The following is a 21,551-nucleotide window of genomic DNA, read 5'->3' on the forward strand; positions in this document are numbered from 1 at the left end:
CCTATGATGTCATATAAGCATCTAAGGTAACAGCAGCTTGGATTGTTTCATGTACCAGGTCTAATTCTTATGTGCAAAATAGTATCAGAAAGAAGTCTTGGAAGTAGGGGTGTCACTGACTGCTTGAGTCGCATGCTATGACCCTGGATGATAAGACTGCACCATATACAAGATATAGACAAGTAGACCCACTGATAGTCTCCCTGTGGGTCTCACCAGGTACGACTCATTTAAGAAATTCAGTAAGTGGTAACTCCTTTATCCAGAAACAGAAAGAACAGTCTGTAAAAGATTGGCTCTGTCCACTGGTGTTAAACTGTTAAAATATATGTTAGAAAATGGATACTATGCCACATGAATAAAACACAAATAAACATGTTTTAAAACCAAATCTTTGTCAATGGTGACTGTGTTGGTCAGTTTTTTCAACTTCCTACAAGCTAGAGTCATCTGAGAAGAAAGAACCTCAGCTGAGAAAAGGCCTCCATAAGACCGGCCTGTAGGCAAGCCTGTGGGGCATTTTCTTGATTAATGATTGATGTGGGAGGGCCCAGGACACTGTGGGTGGGTGCCACTCCTGACAAGGTGTTCTTGAGGTATCTCAGAAAACAAACTAATCAAGAAGAGAGAGCAAATCAGTGAGCAGTGTCCTTTCATGATCTCTGCTCCAGTTCCTGCCTCCAGGTTCCTGTCTTGAGTTCCTGTCCTGACTTCCTCTGGTGATGGACCATGTATAATACTAAAGTGCAAGCAAAAAAATCAAAAACCCAAGTGAACCTGTTCATTCCATTAATACATATGAATAAAATAGTAATTATAATTACCCATGGTATATACTTTATGCCTCCATTTATCAGAATAGCTTTCTTCCCATTAAATCTTTGCCTGCTATTCTATATTATAAATTACAAATATCTAATTTACTAATTAATTCTTACCTTAACCACACACAGAATGCCTTCATTGGTTTTGAGATCTGTTACAATTTTAAAATTTCCATTTTCGTTGCCCTTTAATATGGTGTAATTAGCTCTCCAATTAGGAGAGTTAATTAAATCTTTATCCTGAACAGTAAGACGTAAGATTTCCACATCAACTGTATTTTCTTCCACTGAGGCCACATACTAAAAAAAAGAAAAAGAAAAAAAGAATAAAGCTTCATTAATTAACCTTCACAAAACAAGATCATCATGTGAAGTAAGCCTCATTCTTACAAATTCCAAAGCACGATGTTCTCATGTTTAAAATTCTAACCCCCAGATTCTTCCACGTCTTTGAGAGCATTTCATGCCCAACCGTGGAGCACAAAAAGATGCACACATTCTCAAACCAACACTAAGTTATGTATTTCTCTCTAATAAACAGCACACACTTACAGCAGAGCGAGTGAACGTTGGCAAGTTGTCATTCACATCTCCGATAGTAATGATGCAGAGTGCTGTTGTCTGCAAACCAAAGTGCTGGCCATCCATATCCTGCACTTTTACTACCAACTGGTATCTGTCGATTAGCTGAAAACCAAGAAAACGTAACTGTTAGGCAAATGCAGCATCTTTACAAGTAGAATCTTGACTCCTATTCGGTAGCTCTTCTTGCGCTGATAATTTAGGGACCGTTGTTATGTTTAACAGCATTGACATCTAGAAAGAATGCCTTGCTCTAGGAATGTGCAATCAGTATATGAAAACTGAGTCAGTTCTCAAATGGAACGCGCTATCAACTCAAGGAATATATATATAATCAGCTAGCTTTGCTGACTTTCAAAAGGAAGAGAAACTCTGTGGTCATGAGTACATTTAACATTGCACAGCAATGCGGAAAATGTTTTATGTCCCATCCAAAGTATATTTTTATAATCAAAAGTATTATAACTAAAATGACTGCTCTTCTCCTTTTCAGCCACCTTCATGCCATAATTTCAGTCCCTGTTAGTCTTTCCTGTCTTTGCACACTCACTAAAGAACAACTAGAGTGGTAATGTGTACGATACTACATCCACAGTTTGAAATCATGACTCCAAGGTGGTAATTGAAAAATCAATAGGGGAATGGGAAAGAGAGCTTGTTGACAAGTAAAATTTTATAAACACTGCATCTGAGGTGTGTTTCAGAAATCCAGGCAGATAAGCATTTGAGCAGTTAGCTGAGATGGGAAGCAGGGCCTACAAGTGTGAAGGTATTTCTATCTATGTAAGGGGAAGACTATAAACAAGACTTCTGAAGAGACACGTTAAAATAATTCTAATTCTTTCTCAATAGACAACACATTTCTGACCATCTTGAGAAGGTTCACTCTTTTTTATTTGACACTTCCTTGTTTAATACTACAAATATACATCCATGAAAAAATTGATTTCATAAAAGAGAAAGTCAGAGAGAATAACCTCAATGTTCTAAATTAGCATGCCATTAAGTAGCCACTTAGTGGCCTTCATCTGCATCATAAAAACAATACAGTTGGGAACTAATCTTACTTTCCCTGAAATGTTCACACAGCTGATGCTCAGAGATAGGCAGGCATAAGCATCCCTCATCTAAGGGGTGTGGAGACCAGAAGTGTTTCAGATGTTTATAGATTTTAGAATACTTGAATCAACATCACAGGATATCTCAGTGTCAGGTCCACCTTTAGACACAAAACTGTTGTATGTTCCACTCCTGCCTAGCACACAAGCTCAAAGGTGATCTTATGCCATGTTTTTAGCAGACCTGTGTTTTGGCTGCAACCTTGGGTGTTGAATTGTCTATCTGTGACATCAAATCAGTGATCAAAAACGTTCATATTTTGGAGCCTTTTTGACTTGAGATACTTCGGCTTAGAGATAATGTATCTGCATGCTTAAAACACCACATTTATCCACTGACACTTGTCACTACTCTATCCAACTGAGACAGTGTGCTCTTAAAAGCCACGCTCTAATCTAGCGTTTTCGGCTGACATTTGTTACCTCTCTGTCCAGCTGAGACGACGTGGTCGTGATTACACCAGTAGTGGGATTCATAGTAAATAGAGTGGGTGGGGAAGGTGACTGCTCCAGGATGGAGTACCTCAGCAGAGTGTGTATTGTTTTCGGCTCGTCATTGTCAGTGGCACAGACCTCCCCCACGACAGAGCCTGCAGAGGAAAAGCTGCTGGTGAATTTCCAAACATGTGCTCTATGTCTCTTATTTCGCTCTTTGCTGTCTACTTCAGAAGCCTGCTGGAGCACTTTATCACAGACCAGGATTATGGCTTTTATAAGTTAATTGATACCAACATAAAATAACACTTCCTTTTAAGTATGCTCACGCTCTAATATTTTGGGGATCTGGTGACCCCAGCACCTATTTTTACTATATTTTTTGTGTGGGCGCCTATAAATGATTATGCTGCCCCTCTGTGAACTCTGAACTTGTACTGAGATTTTCTAGTTACTTTTAAGCTCTTTTTCTATTTGCAGACCTGTGCTTAAATTACCCATTGGAGGCAATTCTCTTTAAAAATTCTATTGGTTCAGCCAGGTCTTCCCAAGGGAAGCCCCCCAAATTGCAGTCTGACAGACATCCAACCAATTGGAGCCTGTAGATAACAAGACTGAGAAAATCTGTGTATTGTTCTCAGTGACTTTTGATCACGCCCAGAATACTACCACCCATTTAGTCATTAGGAGTTAGCAGACAAGTCTCCAAATGCTGAATGACTTCACTTCCAGACTCTTCCCTTTAGAATTATGACATTTACCTCTCACAGGAATGTAAAGTGATTTCTTTCTTGAGGCACCAGGATGCATGCAGTCTGCTTGATAATCTGGTCTACAGATAACCCATTTACTGAATAAGAAATTGCAGCTTTTCACATGAGGAAACTGGCAAAAGAAGAAAATGCCTCCCAGGACCCATGTTCTTAGCACCACAGTGGGCTGCTTTCGTGAGGCCATAGAGAGGCTCAGTTTATGACCAAAGCCCATCCAAGCTGCCCTATATCTGTGGTATAGCTACTTACCAACGGCACTGTTTTCCCAAACTGTGAAACTGTATTCTGCCTTTGTAAAAATCGGGTAGTTATCATTCTCATCCTCTATTTTAATGATAAGAGTCAGTGGGTACTCTGGCGTATACCCATCTGGAGTTGTTGCAAAGGCAGTCAGCTGTAAAAAGAGTAAAATCAGGAAAAAGTGAAAATTGTTGTAGAATATCTTGTTTGTACACTGTGAAGATGTATTTTTGCCAAGGTGCCTTCTGACTGGCATAATAAGGAGCTGGATGGCCAGTAGCTAGGCTGGAAGAGGTTAGGTGAGACTTCTGGGGACAGAGAAGTCTTAGGGAAGAAGAAAGGGTAGTTGTCAGCCGGATGCAGAGGAAGCAGGACACACAGGAGGAGAGGTAAAAGCCACTGGTCATCATGTGACAGCATGTAGATGAATAATTTAAGTTATAAGACCTGGTTAGAAACAAGCCTAAGCTAAGGCCAAGCTTTCATAATTAATAATAAGTCTCCATGTTGTTTTTTGTGAGCTGTTGACCCAAAGAAAACTCCATCTACAGAAAATGACCAAGTTTCGCTTTTGTGGTGTTGGGGATGGGTTTTAGGGCCTCACACAGGTCCAGCATGCTCGCTCCATTGAGCTACCCCCTCAGAAACCTCTCAGGTGACACTTTAAGATAAAGCATGGCTCCAGATGGCTTTGGCTCTTGTCTGGAGACTACCCAGGCTCAAAGCTCTTGCCTTCCACTGCTATTGCTTCAGGATACAGACACAAGTGTGATGTGGAAAGAGACACTGGATTTCCTGTGGTAGCCGAGTGTGTTTATAGTAATCTACTGTATTAATGTGCATAACTTTAACCTCCTCACTACTGCTGTATGTCATCCATAAGTATGATATTTACTATTATTATTTACTGAATATTGATTTTTTTTTCTGTCTCACAATTTTAGACACTTAGATTTTAAGTACATCTTTTGGATATTTCTTAATTTACACTACGAATTCTGGGCGCAATTAACTCAGGCATTATTTTATTTTCTGGTAGTATTTTAGGTACTACCGTGGTTATATTAACATATAACATTTCCTAAGAATGTTTTTATTTGAAAAGCAGGAGTTAGAAAGCGAACAAATGAGTGGCTACAGATTTTGTGTGGGATATAATTTATGCAGGGCTCTAGCAAGCCGGAGCAGAGCAAGCACAGTTCTGAACATGGTAAACACGGTACCAACAGGTCTTGGCCGCTAAAAACCGTTAGGTTGTGTTCCTAAAGCTAGTCCCAAAGTCCATTCCATTATTTGATCACTGACTCATTCCTGAAACAGAACACCAGGGTCTGACAATCATAACGCATTATTTGGCTAATATGTCCAATCAGGATTTAACAGCTCACCCTAGCACAGACTCCCTTTCTTGTCCTTAAAAACTCACTCCTGAAAAACAACAACAACAAAACCAAAAAGACACACTTGCTGTTTGCTGCTGCTTACTATCGGCCTCTGCCCAATCCAGAGGCAGCCACTCCCCACCCCCACCCTCACCCCCCATACTTGCCCCTCCGGAGTAATAAATCTCCTCTGTGCTGAGAATACAGTGTATGGGTGTGTCCTGTATGGACTCTGGGGTGCCACCCTCCCTTAAATTTTCTTCCTTTAAATTTTGTGCTGTAGATTCCAAACTAAACCAGTTTTATAACAACTATCATAGAAACAGCAGGATATTACAGCTACTTAGAAAACCACACTGCAACGGTTCTAAACTTAAACACAGAACTCACAGCTTGCATATCTATAAGGTTAGTTTGGTTTCCTCGTGAATAAAGAATGAACTCATCCAAAACTTCATAAAATAATTGAAAATAAGTAAGATAAGCAGGTCCTGCTGGGAAATCAAGCCAGCATGAGGTCAGGTTTTTACAGGAGAACACATATTCCCACAGGGGAAATCCATGAAACATCTGAAAGACTGAATGAGCTTTGTTAAGGGGTGCCCACCCACCTGGTCTCACTGTGATCAACTCTCCCACTGCAAAGGGCTGAGGTTCAGCTAACTGCTGAGGTTTAGCTAACTGCTGAGTCTCCCTCCCTCAGCTCTTGGGGCAGACCCACTCCACAGAGAGCTTCTCTAGCAAACAAATGGGCTGCCAAAGTGTTTGCTCCCTTGGAAAATTAAAACAGGAACAACAAAAAAACCCCATAAAACCAGGAATAACCTAATAGAAATGAATTTTTATTTATTCCATTTAATTTGTTTGTTTTAAGCCAATTCTGCTATTGATTGTAGCCAGAACGCCAATGAAAACCTCAGGGAAAAAAGAGAAGTAGATAAATGGAGAGTGAAAGACACAGTGGCTGAGACTAATAACTGTTCTGCTGGCTAATTTTATGTCAGCTTAACACAGGCTAGAGTCTTCTGAAAGGAGAGAACACCAGTTGAGAAAACGCCTCTGTAAGACTGTGCTGTAGGCAAATCTGTAGGACATTATCTTAATTAGTGATTGATGGGGGAGGGCTCAGCCCATTGTAGGTGGAACAATCCTGGTGGGACAGTGTCCTGGGTTCTATAAGAAAGCAAGCTGAGCAAGCCATGATGAGCAAGCATCACTCCTCCATAGTCTCTGCATCAGCTCTTGCCTCCAGATTTTTGCCCTGTTTGAGTGCCTGTACTGACTTCCTTCAGTGATGGACTATAGTGTGGAAGCATAAGCCAAATGAACCCTTTTCCTCCCCAGCTCGTTTGTAAACGGTGTTTCATCACAGCAATAGAAACCCAAACCAAGAAAACTGCTAATACAACATGTGATCTTTAGACCTTACCTGAAAGGATTCATACTGCTCACGATCTACAGGACCAGTGCAATACAGTTTTCCAGTATCTCTTTCCACATAAAATAAGTTTACAGGCTCTCTATCAACTCCTGGACCTCTGATGGAATAGTATATGGTGTAGTTTTGAGCCGTATCAGATTGGATCTAGAGAGTAGATATTATAAGCATGAGACATATTTTTATTTCCGCAGAATTTTCAGGGGTATGTTTATGCTATCACACTGCCAGTTACTAGAATAAACAATAGTCCCCTGTCTTATTCAGTATTAGAAAAATGCAGCAATAGAATAAAAATTATGATTGAAAAATTTCAAAAACAAGATATCTGCAAAATCCTACAGCAGAATCTTAATTTCCAAATCAAGGAATATTGCAAAGACTGAACATTATATACATGGACCAAACTTCTCTGTGTTAGGAAATATAGCAATACGGAAGTGAATGATCATCTCTCGCCAGTCTACTTAAGTCCTGAGATGAAACTGCACTTGGCAAAGTATTTTAGAAAGTGGTTTCACCAGGTATGGTGGCATATGCCTGTAGTCCCAGCACAGAGAAAGTGGAGACAGGGGAACCAGGCGATAAGGCCAGCCTGAGGCTACTGAACAAGACTTGTCCAAGTGGATAAGACCAATTCTGAAAGACAAACACCACGTTTTCTCTTGTTTATGAATCTGAATTATATGTGTGTCTGTGTATGTTTGTGTTTGTGTATATATATATATATATATATATATATATATATATATATATATACACACACATCCATATATATAAAATTTGTGTGTTTGTATATATGTATGTGTATATATATGTATAAATATTTATGGGTGTGTGTATATATACCTTAACCCCGTATGTAACAATTTATATATGACATGAAAGCAGAAGGGGGACTGAAGGAAGGGGATGGGGTGTGACGACAAAGTGAGTGGGCATGAGTGACTACAATAAAAATACATGACATGCTTGAAAGGATCTGTCTTTGTGAAGCTTAACAGTGAATTAAACGAATACCAACTGAGCTACATGATGAAATCTTGGCACAGATTGGGGGTGGGAGAAGCTCCCTGCTCTTGCAGAAGACCTGTTTGGTTCCCAGCTCCTACAAGCATCCATAACTTGAGTTCCAGGGGATCTGATGTCCTCTTTCTGGCCCCCACAGGACTATAAGCATGTGGTGCACATAGATTCATGTGGATTCACATACAGACACATAAAACAAATTGGAGATGGGAATGCAGGGGAGGGGATGAGGGGAAGGTGGGGGTGGGGGTGAGAGGGGGAGGACAGGAGAACCCATGGCTGATTTGTAAAATTAAAACACAAATATAATAATAATAATAATAATAATAATAAAGAAATTGACTTGAGATGGGAACTGGTAGGGAAGATGAAAACGGAGCATCAGGATAGTAATCAGATGAATATGAGCAAAGCATAATGATAGAAATAGTGAAGATGTAATAGTGAACTCACTACTGTATGCACTAATTTACAACTTAACTTAGAAAACTAGGAGGAAGGGAAGAGACAGACTTAGGAATAATGACTAGAAAGCCTGTGTCTTTCTCTTTTGGCTCTGCAATTTTCATCTTTATTGAGGCATGCATTTTTGGATTTTATAAGCTGTGCCCAGCCTCTGTGATACCCTTGTTGACTGGGAAAAAAGGTAAAGAAACATGTTTTAGAATGCTAAATGAGCTTTACAGTTCTTATAGATGGCTTTTTTATGGCTAAAGCTGAAAAATGTGTATACAACTGTTAAGAAATACTTTCACATATATGTTGAGATATGATACTTAAACCTTCCATTCAGATATTCACATGCAACTATTTTACATATTTTTAATTAATAAGGATTCAACCAAGGCCTGGAGCATGGCAGGCAAGCATTCTGAGATACATTTCCAGCCCTCATGCAATTATTTTTAAATAACTATTAGTTATTTTTTGAAAATGGAAATGACAGATCTTAGCAGCCAAAGTAAACTATACCTGTTGAAGGAAAAGTGGGAAAGGACCCAAGGAGTTCTCTTGCATGGAGCAAGGGATAGGCGCCCATCTTCTCTTGGTACGGCTGAGAACTTTTTCTGTGTGCAGTCTCTTATTTAGTGCCTTGATTTAGAAGACAAGAAAGATAAATCTTCATTGTTAAAATCAATGACGACTTCATCCCCAGACATGAGAGTTGATACATTTGTCCCCGCTTACAAAGACTGGCTAGGGAAGTGTAAACCCATGACGGTGCTTCAAAAGCAAACTAATCTTCAATACTGCAGAAGCAATAACAAGAACGACAAAGAATAAGACTGTGGTTGCTGTTATGCCAACCATTCTCTTGAGAAAATACCTTGGTGGAAATATGAAGAATGAGAGATGGGCTGGAAGAACAGACACAACACTGAAAAGAAAACTCTTGCTGCCACATTGCCATGCGAGGACGCAAGAAGAAGGAGATGGGATGAGAATGACTGGGATGGCTTCACTCCCACAGTTAGCATAAGCAGATTCCACTCACCAGCAACTAGCCAGAGCCAGGGGACCAACAGACATCTGTCAGACGAAGACAGAAATATTGTGACAGCGCTCGACTGCTTCAGTGAAGAATGGCCAGGGACTACTGAGGAGAGGTCGTTTTGACCTTTGGTGTCACAATCGATAGGCACATACGTGGTCCCAACCTTCTCCCTTGTTACCTGTCCTCTAAGACTACAAGCCACGCTACTGACACAGGGTAGGCAAGATGTTAAATGTAAGGCAAAGGAGGAAAGTTGTAGCTGTGTCCCAGAGGCTGAGCTTCCCGATAGTCAGAAGACCTTTGAGGTTCAAAGCCTTGAAGCCGCAGTTAGATTGTTTCTGCTATATTAGAAACTAAAGCACAAGGGTAATCTCCCACACGTGTGCCCTAACAACCTCCAAGGCCTGGCATCACCATTTTATCACTGTCCACCATAACTCGACACCATAAAAGGATCATCTTTCCCTCAGAATATGTCACCCGTCTCATGAATATTAATAAAACTTCTTTAAGAGCCACAACCCGGAATTCGCTGGGCTGATGACTGCCTTGCCCAACCCAGTCTCTCTGTAGTGTTTGTTTGCTTGCCATGGGTTGGCTAAATAAACATCTGCTCAAAATTATCTGAGTCTTTTGACTGAATTCTTGTCTTCAAGAAGACGAGAACCAGAGACCCCTTTAACACTAATATGCCTGAGGGAAGGAAAATTTAATCAAGAGGTGGTAGTTTCCATACTTGTTTTTGGAAATCCATTCCAAAAATCAAAAAGTGTCACTTTGGGTCCCATCTCAAGTTCTCGGTGTAGCTCATCACAAATGAGAGGGATGACGAATTGTAATGACGTGTTGCACAGCCAACCCTCCTTCATTAAACACTGTCCACTGCTTTCACTCATCACTCCACGTCTTCTCTGGTTCCACATGCTCCTTGGTGGTGTCAGTTAACCCGAAAGAGGTAATGCCATTACACTTCCCGCATACCTTCTCATTTACCTCTGCTGGAACTTCTAAATGGACAGATAGTTCTCCTTCTTCTTGGCTCTCCGAATCAAAAAGCCATATAGTAAAGCTTCTTTGGCCCGAGGACAAGACAACAGAATTGGTTGTATACACAGAACCATCTTCTAAGACTTGGAAATCAGGATCACTCAGATGAATTACATTTGCCGATTTAAGGCAGTCCTTCAGGTTCACTGAGGAAACACATACAGCAGTCACTTTAGCAGCAGAGAGTTCAGAAGAATATATAGTATGTGTGTGTGCAAGGGGAGCAAAACACGTATATCACATTCACACTGGAATATTTAGTGTTTTAAATCATATATGAAACCACATGGTTAAGATCCTCTCTAAACACACATATTGTTTCTAGTGCTTGTTCTACACCCATTTGGAGGTAGAATGTGAAATCCAGTATTTGAACATTTGACACAACACTAAAAATGAGTTTTTTTTCCATAACTAAAATTAGCTGTTAAAGACTACATACTACCTGAGTTAAACGCAGCAGTTATTAAATTGATATACTACTGAAGTCTACACCAAATGTAAAAGAGTTAACATATTATGGTCACACTGGGTTGATTTACTTTCCTTATACAACTAAGTCCTATACAGAATTGACAGACCAGGAAGATATCAGGGGGTAAAGCTCTTGTCCTATGTGTGTGTGCTTGTGTATGTGCACACATGTGCATGCACACAGACACACACTTATTTAATAAGTTAAATAAAACAAAGGATTGATGAAAAGAAGTACACGGGGATAAAGATATAGCTCAGGGTAGACTGTTTGCTCAGCATGTACAATGGCTGGTGCAATGCTGTACAAATGGGCTGGATGCCCAGCACACCTAAAAAAATATGGTGGAAGTAAAATGCAGTAAGAAGTCAAAACATTTAATGATGAAAATCTAAGAACAATACCTTCAAACTCAAGAAAAATTTCAATATTATTTCTCAAATGCTTAGAAACATATACAATATCATCCATGCAGTACAAATGTCAAAAATTACATCATTATTTGAACTTAAATCTTTTTATCTTCTTTGGGTAATCATATTTTTCAATAAAATATGATATAATATGTATTAAAAATGACTGCACTATTCACTTTTAACAATTAATCATGAATCTCTCATGGTCCTAAACATCACAATAACTTTTAACAAAGCACACCACATTAGGACTTATTACAGACTGCAGCTGCTCTTTACCTCTGCCAACAAATTTCTCAGCAGGTAGTTCAGAGGGGACCTGAAGCATCACTTCTTTACAAGCATCACAGGCAAGTGCAAGGATCTAGAACAAACAAATTAGCATCATACACTCACAAGATCATTCTAATAATACAGAGTTTTCCTAAGTCTCAATTACATAGTAATACCCACTTAATTACATAAAAAAAACAGTAATTTAAGTAAGTAAATACTTAAGTATATGTTCAGCTACACAAAATTTTATTTAAAATTATTTTTAAAACTTTATAATGTAAAATTATTTATTATTTTATTTAACAAAATAAAATAATAAATATGTACTAGAGTAAGAAACCTGAAATATATGAAGGAGGTGGATCAAAGGGTAACAGGTCCCCATGGTTCCCTTCTTTACAGTGGACTTAATACTCGGGGAACCACATTCTTTTTTAGGAATGTTTTTATTTTATTTTATTTTGTAAAATGAATTTACTAGTATCTTCACTGACTGGGATAGTAGAATGAGGATCCAGGAGCAATATGTGTTAGACTGTACCAAACATACATAGAAAAGAGAAAAAATAAATTCACCATCCCATCACACTGTTTCCATAAATGTTCAATATCCCAGGAGCTACAGAGCCAAAGCAACAGTCTTCTGATCCAAACCTGAAAGGCACTGTGGCTGCCATGGGAGGGGTGGGCAATATCTAGGTATGAGTCTATGTGAGCATGGAACCTTATTCTGAAGACACATCTTCTCACTGACAGAAAACACTTGACTTCAAATATTTTAAACTATTTAGTAATCTACCGTGAGCCAATTTCAACTGATCCATGCATTTGAAAACCTAAATTTTATTATGTTGTGAACTTTTTCTGCGGATGCCTCTAAAATATGTGTGCTCCATTTTCTTTAGTTCACCAAAATGGTAGGCCCAAAGCAAGAAAACCAGTCAGCATCTATGAAGTATGAAGTCCTTTAGCATAAGCTAAAATCAGCTAGATTTGGATGAAATTTTTAATTTCCAATCTTTCTTAAAGCACCTATAATATCCAATTTAAACTATATAGGAATTATCCAATAAGGCAGAGATTACATTTTAATTGCAAAATTGAAATACCTCTCCCCAAAAAAGATTTTTAAATTGAAAGTAAAAGAAGGGAATTTTCCTTTATCTTTTTCTTTCTTCTTTCTTTCTTTCTTTCTTTCTTTCTTTCTTCCTTCCTTCCTTCCTTCCTTCCTTCCTTCCTTCCTTCCTTCCTTTCTTTCTTTCTTTCTTTCTTTCTTTCTTTCTTTCTTTCTTTCCTTTTTGCCAAGAAAGTAAGACTTAATTGATCTTTACAAAGTTAATGTGGCAACCCCAAATTGCCAACTAAACATGAGGATTTTAAAAACTGACTTTCTAACATTGGGATTAAAAGTGGATGCTGGGGATTGGGGAGGTAGCTCAGTATAATAGGACCTTGGTTCATTTTCAAACACTCCCATCCAGGGGATCTGATGCCTTCATCTGAATTCTGCGTGCTCATGCTGCAGATATACACATAAAATAAATTTAAAAGTTTAACTCTGGCTGAGACTGACGACCCAAAACCACTTCTCAAGTGTTCTCACTCAACCCAAGAAGCCCGGAGTTCCCACTGTAGCTGGAAACTGCACTAGCTTTCCCCTCCACCCCCATCTAATGTATAGACAGTAAGCGAATCTTTAGGACTAGAACAAGAATTCAAGACTTAAGGGACAGGGCCCTGCGTATGGTGCTTACAGGGGAAGAAGGGAATTTTCACAGGCTGCCTAGCCAAGGGAGCTGGGACACAGCCAGGTGTTTTAAGGACTGTGGCTCAAGGAGCCTGACATAGATTATCTCATTCACTTAGCCAACACTTATCCATTCAACCAACACTCGGTGATAAGGAGGTGCTAAGCTGAGTCACAGGCTCCAGCAGGGAGCAAAGCAAAGACCTTGCCCTCTACAGATCACGGTGCAATGCGCCAGTAAACAAACAGACAAGTGCACAAATGTCACACCCCACTAAGACAGATAGCAGTTATGGGAGAAATGAAGCAGAGAATGCAGAGAAGGCTGGAGTCTAGCTGGACTGAGGGGGAAGCCAGTTCCATACTTACAGAACAGTCTGGAACATGTTACTTAGGATCTATAATGTCATGGTGAGAAGTGCAGGTTTTGTTCAGAGAGCAAAGGAAAGCAACAATGCATGGAGCTGCAGAGTGGCCTTATCTAGGGTTCACAAGCAGTCAATCAACAAGACTGCAGACACGTGGGAACTGGAGCCAGGAGAGCAACTCCAACCGCGTAGCAGTGTTTTAAGGTAGGGTCATGGTACTTGCACTGAAGTCTCAGTGGTAGAGGAGTTGAATGGCCCAATTAAGACAACTGCTTTTGGAAACAATGTTCCTGACATCCATTCATTCATACATTCAACAAATTTCACTGAATGTCTACTATATAGTAGACAAACATGATCTGAATGAAAATTCAACCCCAGGATGATAAGATGTATTTGTAGGCTCAATAGGGTACCGAAATGCCGTGGTAGGGAAGTACAGGATGGTAGGGGAGAGAAGGGAGAGCCAGCCTCACCTAGGAGCCAGATGAGGTCAACTGAGGCGTGGCCATGAGTCAGTCATGATAGGAGAAGGCAAGGTTTAAACTGTAAAGGTACCGAAAGACAGATGACAGAAACCTAAATAGACATCTATCATACAGTGGTTCTCAACCTGTGGGTCCTGACCCCTTCAGGGGCTGAACAACCCTTTCATAGTGGTTGCCTAAGATCATCAGAAAACACAGATATTTACATTGCAATTCATCACAGAAGCAAAATTACAGTTATGAAGTAGTGCTGAACATAATTTTACACTTGGGGTTCACCATATGAGGAAAGGTCACAGCATTAGCAAGTTTGAGAACCACTAGTATAGTGACTGATGTGTATAGTACAAAGAGAAAAAAAAATAAAGTGATTTTGAAGAATAAGTTTGGAGCAGTTTCTGAATAGTGTCAACAACCTATGTGCACTTTCTTCTACACACTATAAGGAGCTGCTATGATTTACAAATAAGTTGGGACCTCAAAGGCATGAATTCTGGGTGCTATATCCCATCACTGGAATGCAACTGGATGGTGTGGGCTTGACTTAGTCAATGGCTATAGGTGAATGTTTCATTTGATGGCATTGTTAGAAGGTGGTGGGAAGTTTGTGTTGGCTCCCGATTCATGTAAGGAAGTCACTGAAGGTGAGGCCATGAATGATGGATCCTGTAATGCCTCTTTCCTGTTATTCCTTTTTGCTTAATATTTACCATGAGATAAATAGCTTTCCTCAATCATGATCTTCATCCATGATGTATATGCCTTGCCTGATCCTAAAAGCAATGGCATCAGTTAACCATGGACTAAAACTTTTAAAATTCTGAGCCAGAATATATCTTCTCTCCTTTAACATCTCTTTCTCAGGTATTTCTCAGAGCATTGAAAAAAAAAAAAAACTGACCAACAAAAAAGCAAAGATTTGTCTCCAGTAAATGAATCACCTAAGCAGGTTTATATTCGAGTATGGTAAGTCTGAATATTGTGGAGAAATAAATCAGGAGAAAGAACTTTTATTGAATGAAGACATGTAAGAAAACTAGGAGAGTGTATGAAAAAATAAACTAGCAATGCTGAATAACATGATTTTGAAATACCCTACAACATTCAAGAACGAACAAAAATAGCAAAGAATTGAAGGCCATGGTCTGCAGATAAAGCTGAAACCTAGACTAAGTTATAGACAGAACTTCTGACCTGCCAAGATTGATTCCGGTTTGCTGGCCTCAATAGAGATGGAGGGAAATGAAACACGGGACACACCTACAATGTATAGGAAGCTACGCTCGCTCCATTACACCTTCATATGTGATCCCACCACAGTTAAGCTGCCTTTGCATTGATTTGAGATTCATTCAAATCCATGGTTTGAGTGGGGGAAAAAAAAAAGCTCTTGTATATTATAAGCACAGTGCCACAGGGATAGCTTTGGAAGCAACCCCACCATGATGGTTCCTCTTAGGAGATTTAGTGGGAACACACCTCTTACATGCCTATGAAGATATTTCCAAGAGGTTTAAATGAAGAGAGAAGACCCATCCTGAATGTGGGTGACACCACCCCAAGGGCAGGGGTGCCGGACTGAGTAACAAGGAGGAAACACACTGAGTGCCAGCACCCTGCTTGCTACTTCCTGACTGTCTGTCCAATGGGAACGGATGCCTCACTCTTCTGCCACGGCTTTCCCACCAAAGGAGACCGTAGCCTCCAACTAGAGCCAAAATAAACGCTTCCCTTTTTATTTGCTTCTACTCAGGTATTTGTTCACAGCAACAGGAAAAGTCAATGACCTCATCATTCAACTAGAACCATAACAGGTTTTCCAAGGTCATCGTAGATGCTTCATGCCACATTGAAGACATCTTAGACAAAAGAGCTAGGTAGAGCTTGCAAAGAGGTGGAAATATCTCTATTTGCATCTGCTTTGACATTAGCTACAAACCTCAAGCAAACCAACCAATGAATTCCCATGAGGGAAGCAACTGCTAAAACACAGTTATCACTACTCTTCCGGTCCATGAATGAAACCAGTCCCACAGAGTGGAAGTTGTTTTCTAAAGCGATCAAATGTGTGGAAATGCCAGGGAGGAAATTCAGTAAGAAGCCTACAAGGCTGAGGGGTGGCAGCATTATGCTGTCCGCTTCCTGACTGTGGGCACCAAACGCCTTGCTCTCCCCCTGCCATGATGTCCCCATGAAAGACTCTTTCAGACAAACCTAAACACATTACTGCATTTACACAGAAAGAAAAGTGGATCCGCTCTGCCGTAAGAGAAATCAGCAACATACATACATTAATCCTCAATTAAGCTATAACTTTATGATTCCCATAAAATATCAACACAGTGTTTCCTGGAGCTAAACGAGCTGGTTCAAAAGGTCATGGGAAAAAATATGAAAAAGAAGAGCAACAAAGGGTTATGTAGTTGTTAAAGGAGCATATGAAGTCCTACTAAGTAAAACAAGACTATGTATCAGAATGTGGATACAAAAGTATTAATTACATGATTTACAAAGGACAAAGGCCATGTCTGCCTTCACCTGCTCTAGTCACAGTCCACAAAGGACATACAGAACTGTTGTCACTAATAATTTGTGAGTTTTCTATTCGTCACATGCTTGCCTACATAGCATGTTGTCAAACACCATTAAGTGTGAAGAGGCATTTCAATGTTCCTTTTAACTCACTTTTCTTCATTTTTATATTTTAATGATTTTTTTATTTCTAGAATTTGTCTTGTCCTTGTTCACACTATTATTTTTCTTCACAACTTATAAAAACTTTTTAATGTATTATGCTGGGCTTTAAAACATATCTGTGTTAAAAGGCAAATATATTTACCTTTTAACATAGCTTATGCTGTTGTTTGGTTTGACTTGGTTTTATTTTTGTGTTTTTTTTCTATGGGAATTCTGATTGTTTTTATACCTTTGCTTTTCTCAACTTGAAAAAGTTGAAATCTTGGTCATAGGCAGGCTTTCTTAACTGAAAATTTACAGGATTCATCATGTTTCTCCTGTAATTCGCATGGTGTCTTCTTGTATTTTAATAGTTCATCTACTTGGAGTTTCCTGTGGTGTTCTGCATAAAGCATGGGTTCAATTTTATCTTTTGCAAAAACCTCTGCCCAACTCCAGTAGCCTCAAAGTCAATCTCAATAATTCTTATATTGATGCTATCCTTAAAGATATGACACAGTGGGTCTCAACCTTTCTAATGCTATAACCCTTTAATACAGTTCATGTTGTGGTGGCCCCACCCCAACATAAAATTATTATCATTGATACTTCATACCAATTTTGCTACTGTGGTGAATCATAACGTAAAATATGTGTTTTCCATTGTCTCAGGGGTCTTGACCCACAGGTTGAGAATCACTGATGTAACATAACTTCAACTATTAAATAGCTTTCTGTCTAGCCATATAAAACCTGTTCAAAGAGGACAACATCTCCAAAAATCAAAGTCATTGGCTTATATTCATCCTCTATAACTTTGGTGCTCCTATCCATAAATATGCCTGCTCATAGATGATCAGCATACAGCCAGATTTATCCACTGAGACATTATTAGCAACAGCAAAAGCCAGCAACAGAAGTGATACCAGTAAACAGACCCATGCAGTATCTTTGAAGATGAAGTTATTTTGACAATAAAGGATGAAGAGGAGTAATGAGGAAAAAGAAGCTTCTAGACTTTCCCATGAGGAGCAACAAGGTACACACACATTCTATATACTGAAATCTCTGACACCAAAAGAAAAACATTATTTGAGAACATAAAAAATGGTATGCTACAGAGTATATCTGTAGAAATATAAAGGCTTGTTGTTTAAAGGGATGTCTGAAACAGCAATATTAACTTAGGATAATGTGATATTTTAAAACATAACGTAAACGACATTACCTCCAGAAAAACACACACACACACACACAGACACACACACAGAGACACACACACTCCAGAAAACAAGACTTAGAACAAAGCTCCAGAGAAAATCAGCATTTGCATGTGAGGAAAACAGTGGCCAAACAAAAGTAATAAACAGAAGGCGGTGGCCAGGTCACGTGGCAGAGGAAGAGGAGGGTCCACTGCGTAACAGCTACATAGTTTATGTCATGTAAAACACAGGTGTCCAGACAGCTGCTGCACAGCATTGTGCCTGTAGCTAATTTTCTGTTACTGTACCTTAAACCCTGTCAAAAGGGAAGGTCTTAGGTTATGCCTTTAAATCATACACAGAAAAAGGGAGGATGGGGTGTGTGTGAAGAAACTGGGTAAGGAGTCAGATTCTAAGGGTCAAAGAGTTTTTTCTAAGGTGTTAATTCCAGAATAAAGACTCAATCACAGGGTAGACTTATGTGAAGAATAGAGCACATCACTTGAACTTGTCAAGGGAGAGCTTGGAAGGCTGAGAGAAGAAAGCGCCATTGGGGCATTCAGGAAGAAAGCTCCAGTGATTCAGACCCTACCGGGTGGGGCAGTACTAGGAAGTGGAGAGAAGCTGACTTGTGGAATGTCAAGGGATTACCTGAGTATATGAGAAATAGGAGGGAGCCGCACCCCAAAAAAGTTCTTCTTCTTCAGTAGACCTTGTACTTCTCACGCCCTTCTGAGGCTGGCAAAGCTCTGTTCACATGCACCACACTGGTGTTTAAACACCCTGAGGGGACTCACACTACACTTTGCTGCTTGAAAGCAAAATGCCAGTAACCAGAACGCCCCATCCCCTTCCCAGTGCCTATCCCTAGACTCAGAAACTAAGAGAGATCTAGGAGTGAGGGTTCTACTTCAGCTGATTCTCTCCTAGCATTCACTTCTCTTAAAATGATCCAAGACATGTGTATTTAAGTGTGCAGGTTTGCACTGGGCAATGCTATATAACGAAGACTAAGCATGCTTTTTCTTTCCAAGAATAAGGCCCTGTGCTATAAAATGAAGTGGCAACTTCCCTCACTAGATACCAACCAAAGTTCGTTCTTTGTCATCAGCAATGTGTTTTGTGACCATTGTTTGCCCTAGGCTGTTTCTTCAGCCATAAAATCTTGACTGTGAAATACCTGTCCCTACCTGTGCTTATGCATAGCCCCTGGGAATCATGGTCAAAAGTTTAAAGTCCATTCATTCCTTGAAACTGACATTCTAAGTCCAGTAACCAGCCAGATTTTTCAATAACTAAAAACATAGGAATCCCTTGTAAAACACACACACACACACACACACACACACACACACACACACACACACACACCACACTAAGTTCCCTGGGTTCCTCCAGGCTTCCTTCAGGGACAGCTTGGGCTTACTGCTGCAGGCTAAGGGCGAAAGGACACCATATCAAGTTGGTCACCTAACTCAATGAGCTTTTTCCTTGTCCAAGGGATCCACATAAAACTACAAGCTAGGGCATTCTTATCCCTGACTCCCCGAAGGCCTACTCCCCGGGTGAATTCTGGAGTCTTCTGGCTCCCTAGGGAGATCAGTCAGATCCTTAATAAAGTCACTTTTTTTGGCTCCCACTCAGGGAGGGCTGTTTTCCTTCTTAAAGGAGAATGAATCCGAGCAGAGTTGAGACTCCTCCCAGGACAAATCTCAGGGGCAGAAAGTTCATTTCCGAGTTTTATGGGATCAGCGGTCATCTCTGTTCCCCATCTCCTAATTTTGGGAGCAAGTCCAGACTCTCTCACTCTCTCCTTCGCTCCAACTCTTCTCTCTCGAATCCCAACCCTAGCACAGAACCCTCTAGAGCAAGGAGTCCTTTTTTTTGACACCAAGGACACCACGCTGGCTTTTGGTGTCGTCCCCTGGGGAGCTCCCCTCAGTCAGGATGGCCGGCACCCAGGGCTCCAGGGACCGTGCTCCCAACCTGGCACAGCCCGGCGCACCCCGCTCTGCCCAGGGAACCCTGAGGCCAGGGTTTTGGCTAGGCGTTCGCGATCCGCCCCCGTCTCCAACCGCGCGTGCCGACTCCAGCTCGCAGCCACACTCCTTCCCCTGCGGGACCTTGGCGCCCGGGTCGCTCAGCTTCCGGCCGCCCTCCCACACCTCCAACAACTGCAGTTTAAGAGGTCTCGAGGCCGGGTGACCCCCACCCGGGCCAGCCGCCCCGCCCCGATGTCCCTCTCCGGGTCCCTGGGATGGTGCCCGGAGCTCACCGCTAGGGTCAGTAGGTGCGGAAGGCCACGGGCTGGGCTCCCGGAGCGCGCACGTCCTGCAGCCGCCATGGCCAACCCAAAGGACAGGTCGCCGCCCCGCACCCGCTGCGCAGAGGTGGAGCGCGCACAAGTGCTTTTCTTGAGCTAGTCTGATGCTCCCGCCTTGATCCCCAGGGCCTTTTCCTCTGGCCGAGGGTGGAGCTCCAGGCAAGTCCAAAAGACTCCAATAGGCCCCTCTTATTTTTCTTGTGTCTTCATGGCTTTAAGAACTCAACCGGTGGGAACTCCCTCTCACCGCCACCCTTTCACCTGGACTAGGTGATTCTCACCAGCAGACGCCACCTATATGTCCCTTGTCACCCCCACCACCCACCCCGCCCCGGTGGCCGTCTGGCAGGATTAGCAGCCGGCCCTGCCCAGCGGAAGCCCTGACTATTGTAATAATCACCGCAGCACTCTGGCCCTGGCCCCGCCCAGCGCACTGCCCATTGCTGGTGGAGGTCCCTGCCCTGGGGGGTAACTCCCAGACCCACAACTGCCCTGGATCAACCCGCTGAGTTACTCACAGCTGCCTGAGGCCAGCCTGATAAGAGGTGGACTCAAGGGAGATTCTATTATGTAAATCAAAATCGGACAGACAGACGTGTATCCAACAGGAGTTCTCTCCTAGAGGGTCTCAAGGTTCAGAAATTGCGTAGTTTGGCAGTGACACAGCCTGGATAATTTAGGGAGAAAAGAAAAGAAAGGAAAGTGGGGAGGGAGGGAGAGAAGGAGGGAGGGAGGGACGGAGGGAGGAAGGGAGGAAGTGAGAGGGAGGGAGGGAGGGAGGGAGGAAGGAAGGAAGGAAGGAAGGAAGGAAGGAAGGATGGATGGATGGATCCAGGAAGGAAGGAAGGATCCAGGAAAGAAGGAAGAAGGAAGGAAGGAAGGAAGGAACGAAGGAACGAAGGAAGGAAGGAAGGAACGAAGGAAGGAAGGAAGGAAGGATCCAGGAAGGAAGGAACGAAGGAAGGAACGAAGAAGGAAGGAAGAAGGAAGGAAGGAAGGAAGGAAGGAAGGAAGGAAGGAAGGGAAAGGGAAATAACAAAAACAAAGTTACTACAGAAAAGGCATCAACTGAGGTCCCGCCATCAGCTAAATGCGTGCTACTGATTTTCTCTAAGAACCTTGTCATATCGGAACATGTTTTCTTGTGATTTTCTCCTTGAGCATCTTCCTCATGGGAGTCCCAGACATCCTGGTACCAATTATTTTTCTCTGTGCTG

At 41.3% G+C, this 21,551-nt stretch overlaps 1 protein-coding gene across 1 annotated transcript in view; it reads right to left on the reverse strand.

The window, feature by feature from the left end:
- Window positions 1-20,355, reverse strand: part of LOC118594782 (desmocollin-2) — a 34,253-nt gene extending 13,898 nt beyond the window's left edge. Inside the window, exons 1-9 of the mRNA XM_036204966.1 lie at window positions 20,287-20,355; window positions 11,534-11,618; window positions 10,298-10,509; window positions 8,794-8,913; window positions 6,784-6,939; window positions 3,982-4,126; window positions 2,948-3,114; window positions 1,377-1,511; window positions 939-1,124 (exon numbers count right to left, since the gene is read on the reverse strand). Coding sequence (XP_036060859.1) covers window positions 939-1,124; window positions 1,377-1,511; window positions 2,948-3,114; window positions 3,982-4,126; window positions 6,784-6,939; window positions 8,794-8,913; window positions 10,298-10,509; window positions 11,534-11,618; window positions 20,287-20,355 — 1,275 coding nt within the window. The remainder of the gene's footprint in view (window positions 1-938; window positions 1,125-1,376; window positions 1,512-2,947; window positions 3,115-3,981; window positions 4,127-6,783; window positions 6,940-8,793; window positions 8,914-10,297; window positions 10,510-11,533; window positions 11,619-20,286) is intronic.
- Window positions 20,356-21,551: the final 1,196 nt, after the last annotated feature.

Source organism: Onychomys torridus, chromosome 13 (assembly GCF_903995425.1).
Source record: "Onychomys torridus chromosome 13, mOncTor1.1, whole genome shotgun sequence".
NCBI lineage: Eukaryota > Metazoa > Chordata > Mammalia > Rodentia > Cricetidae > Onychomys > Onychomys torridus.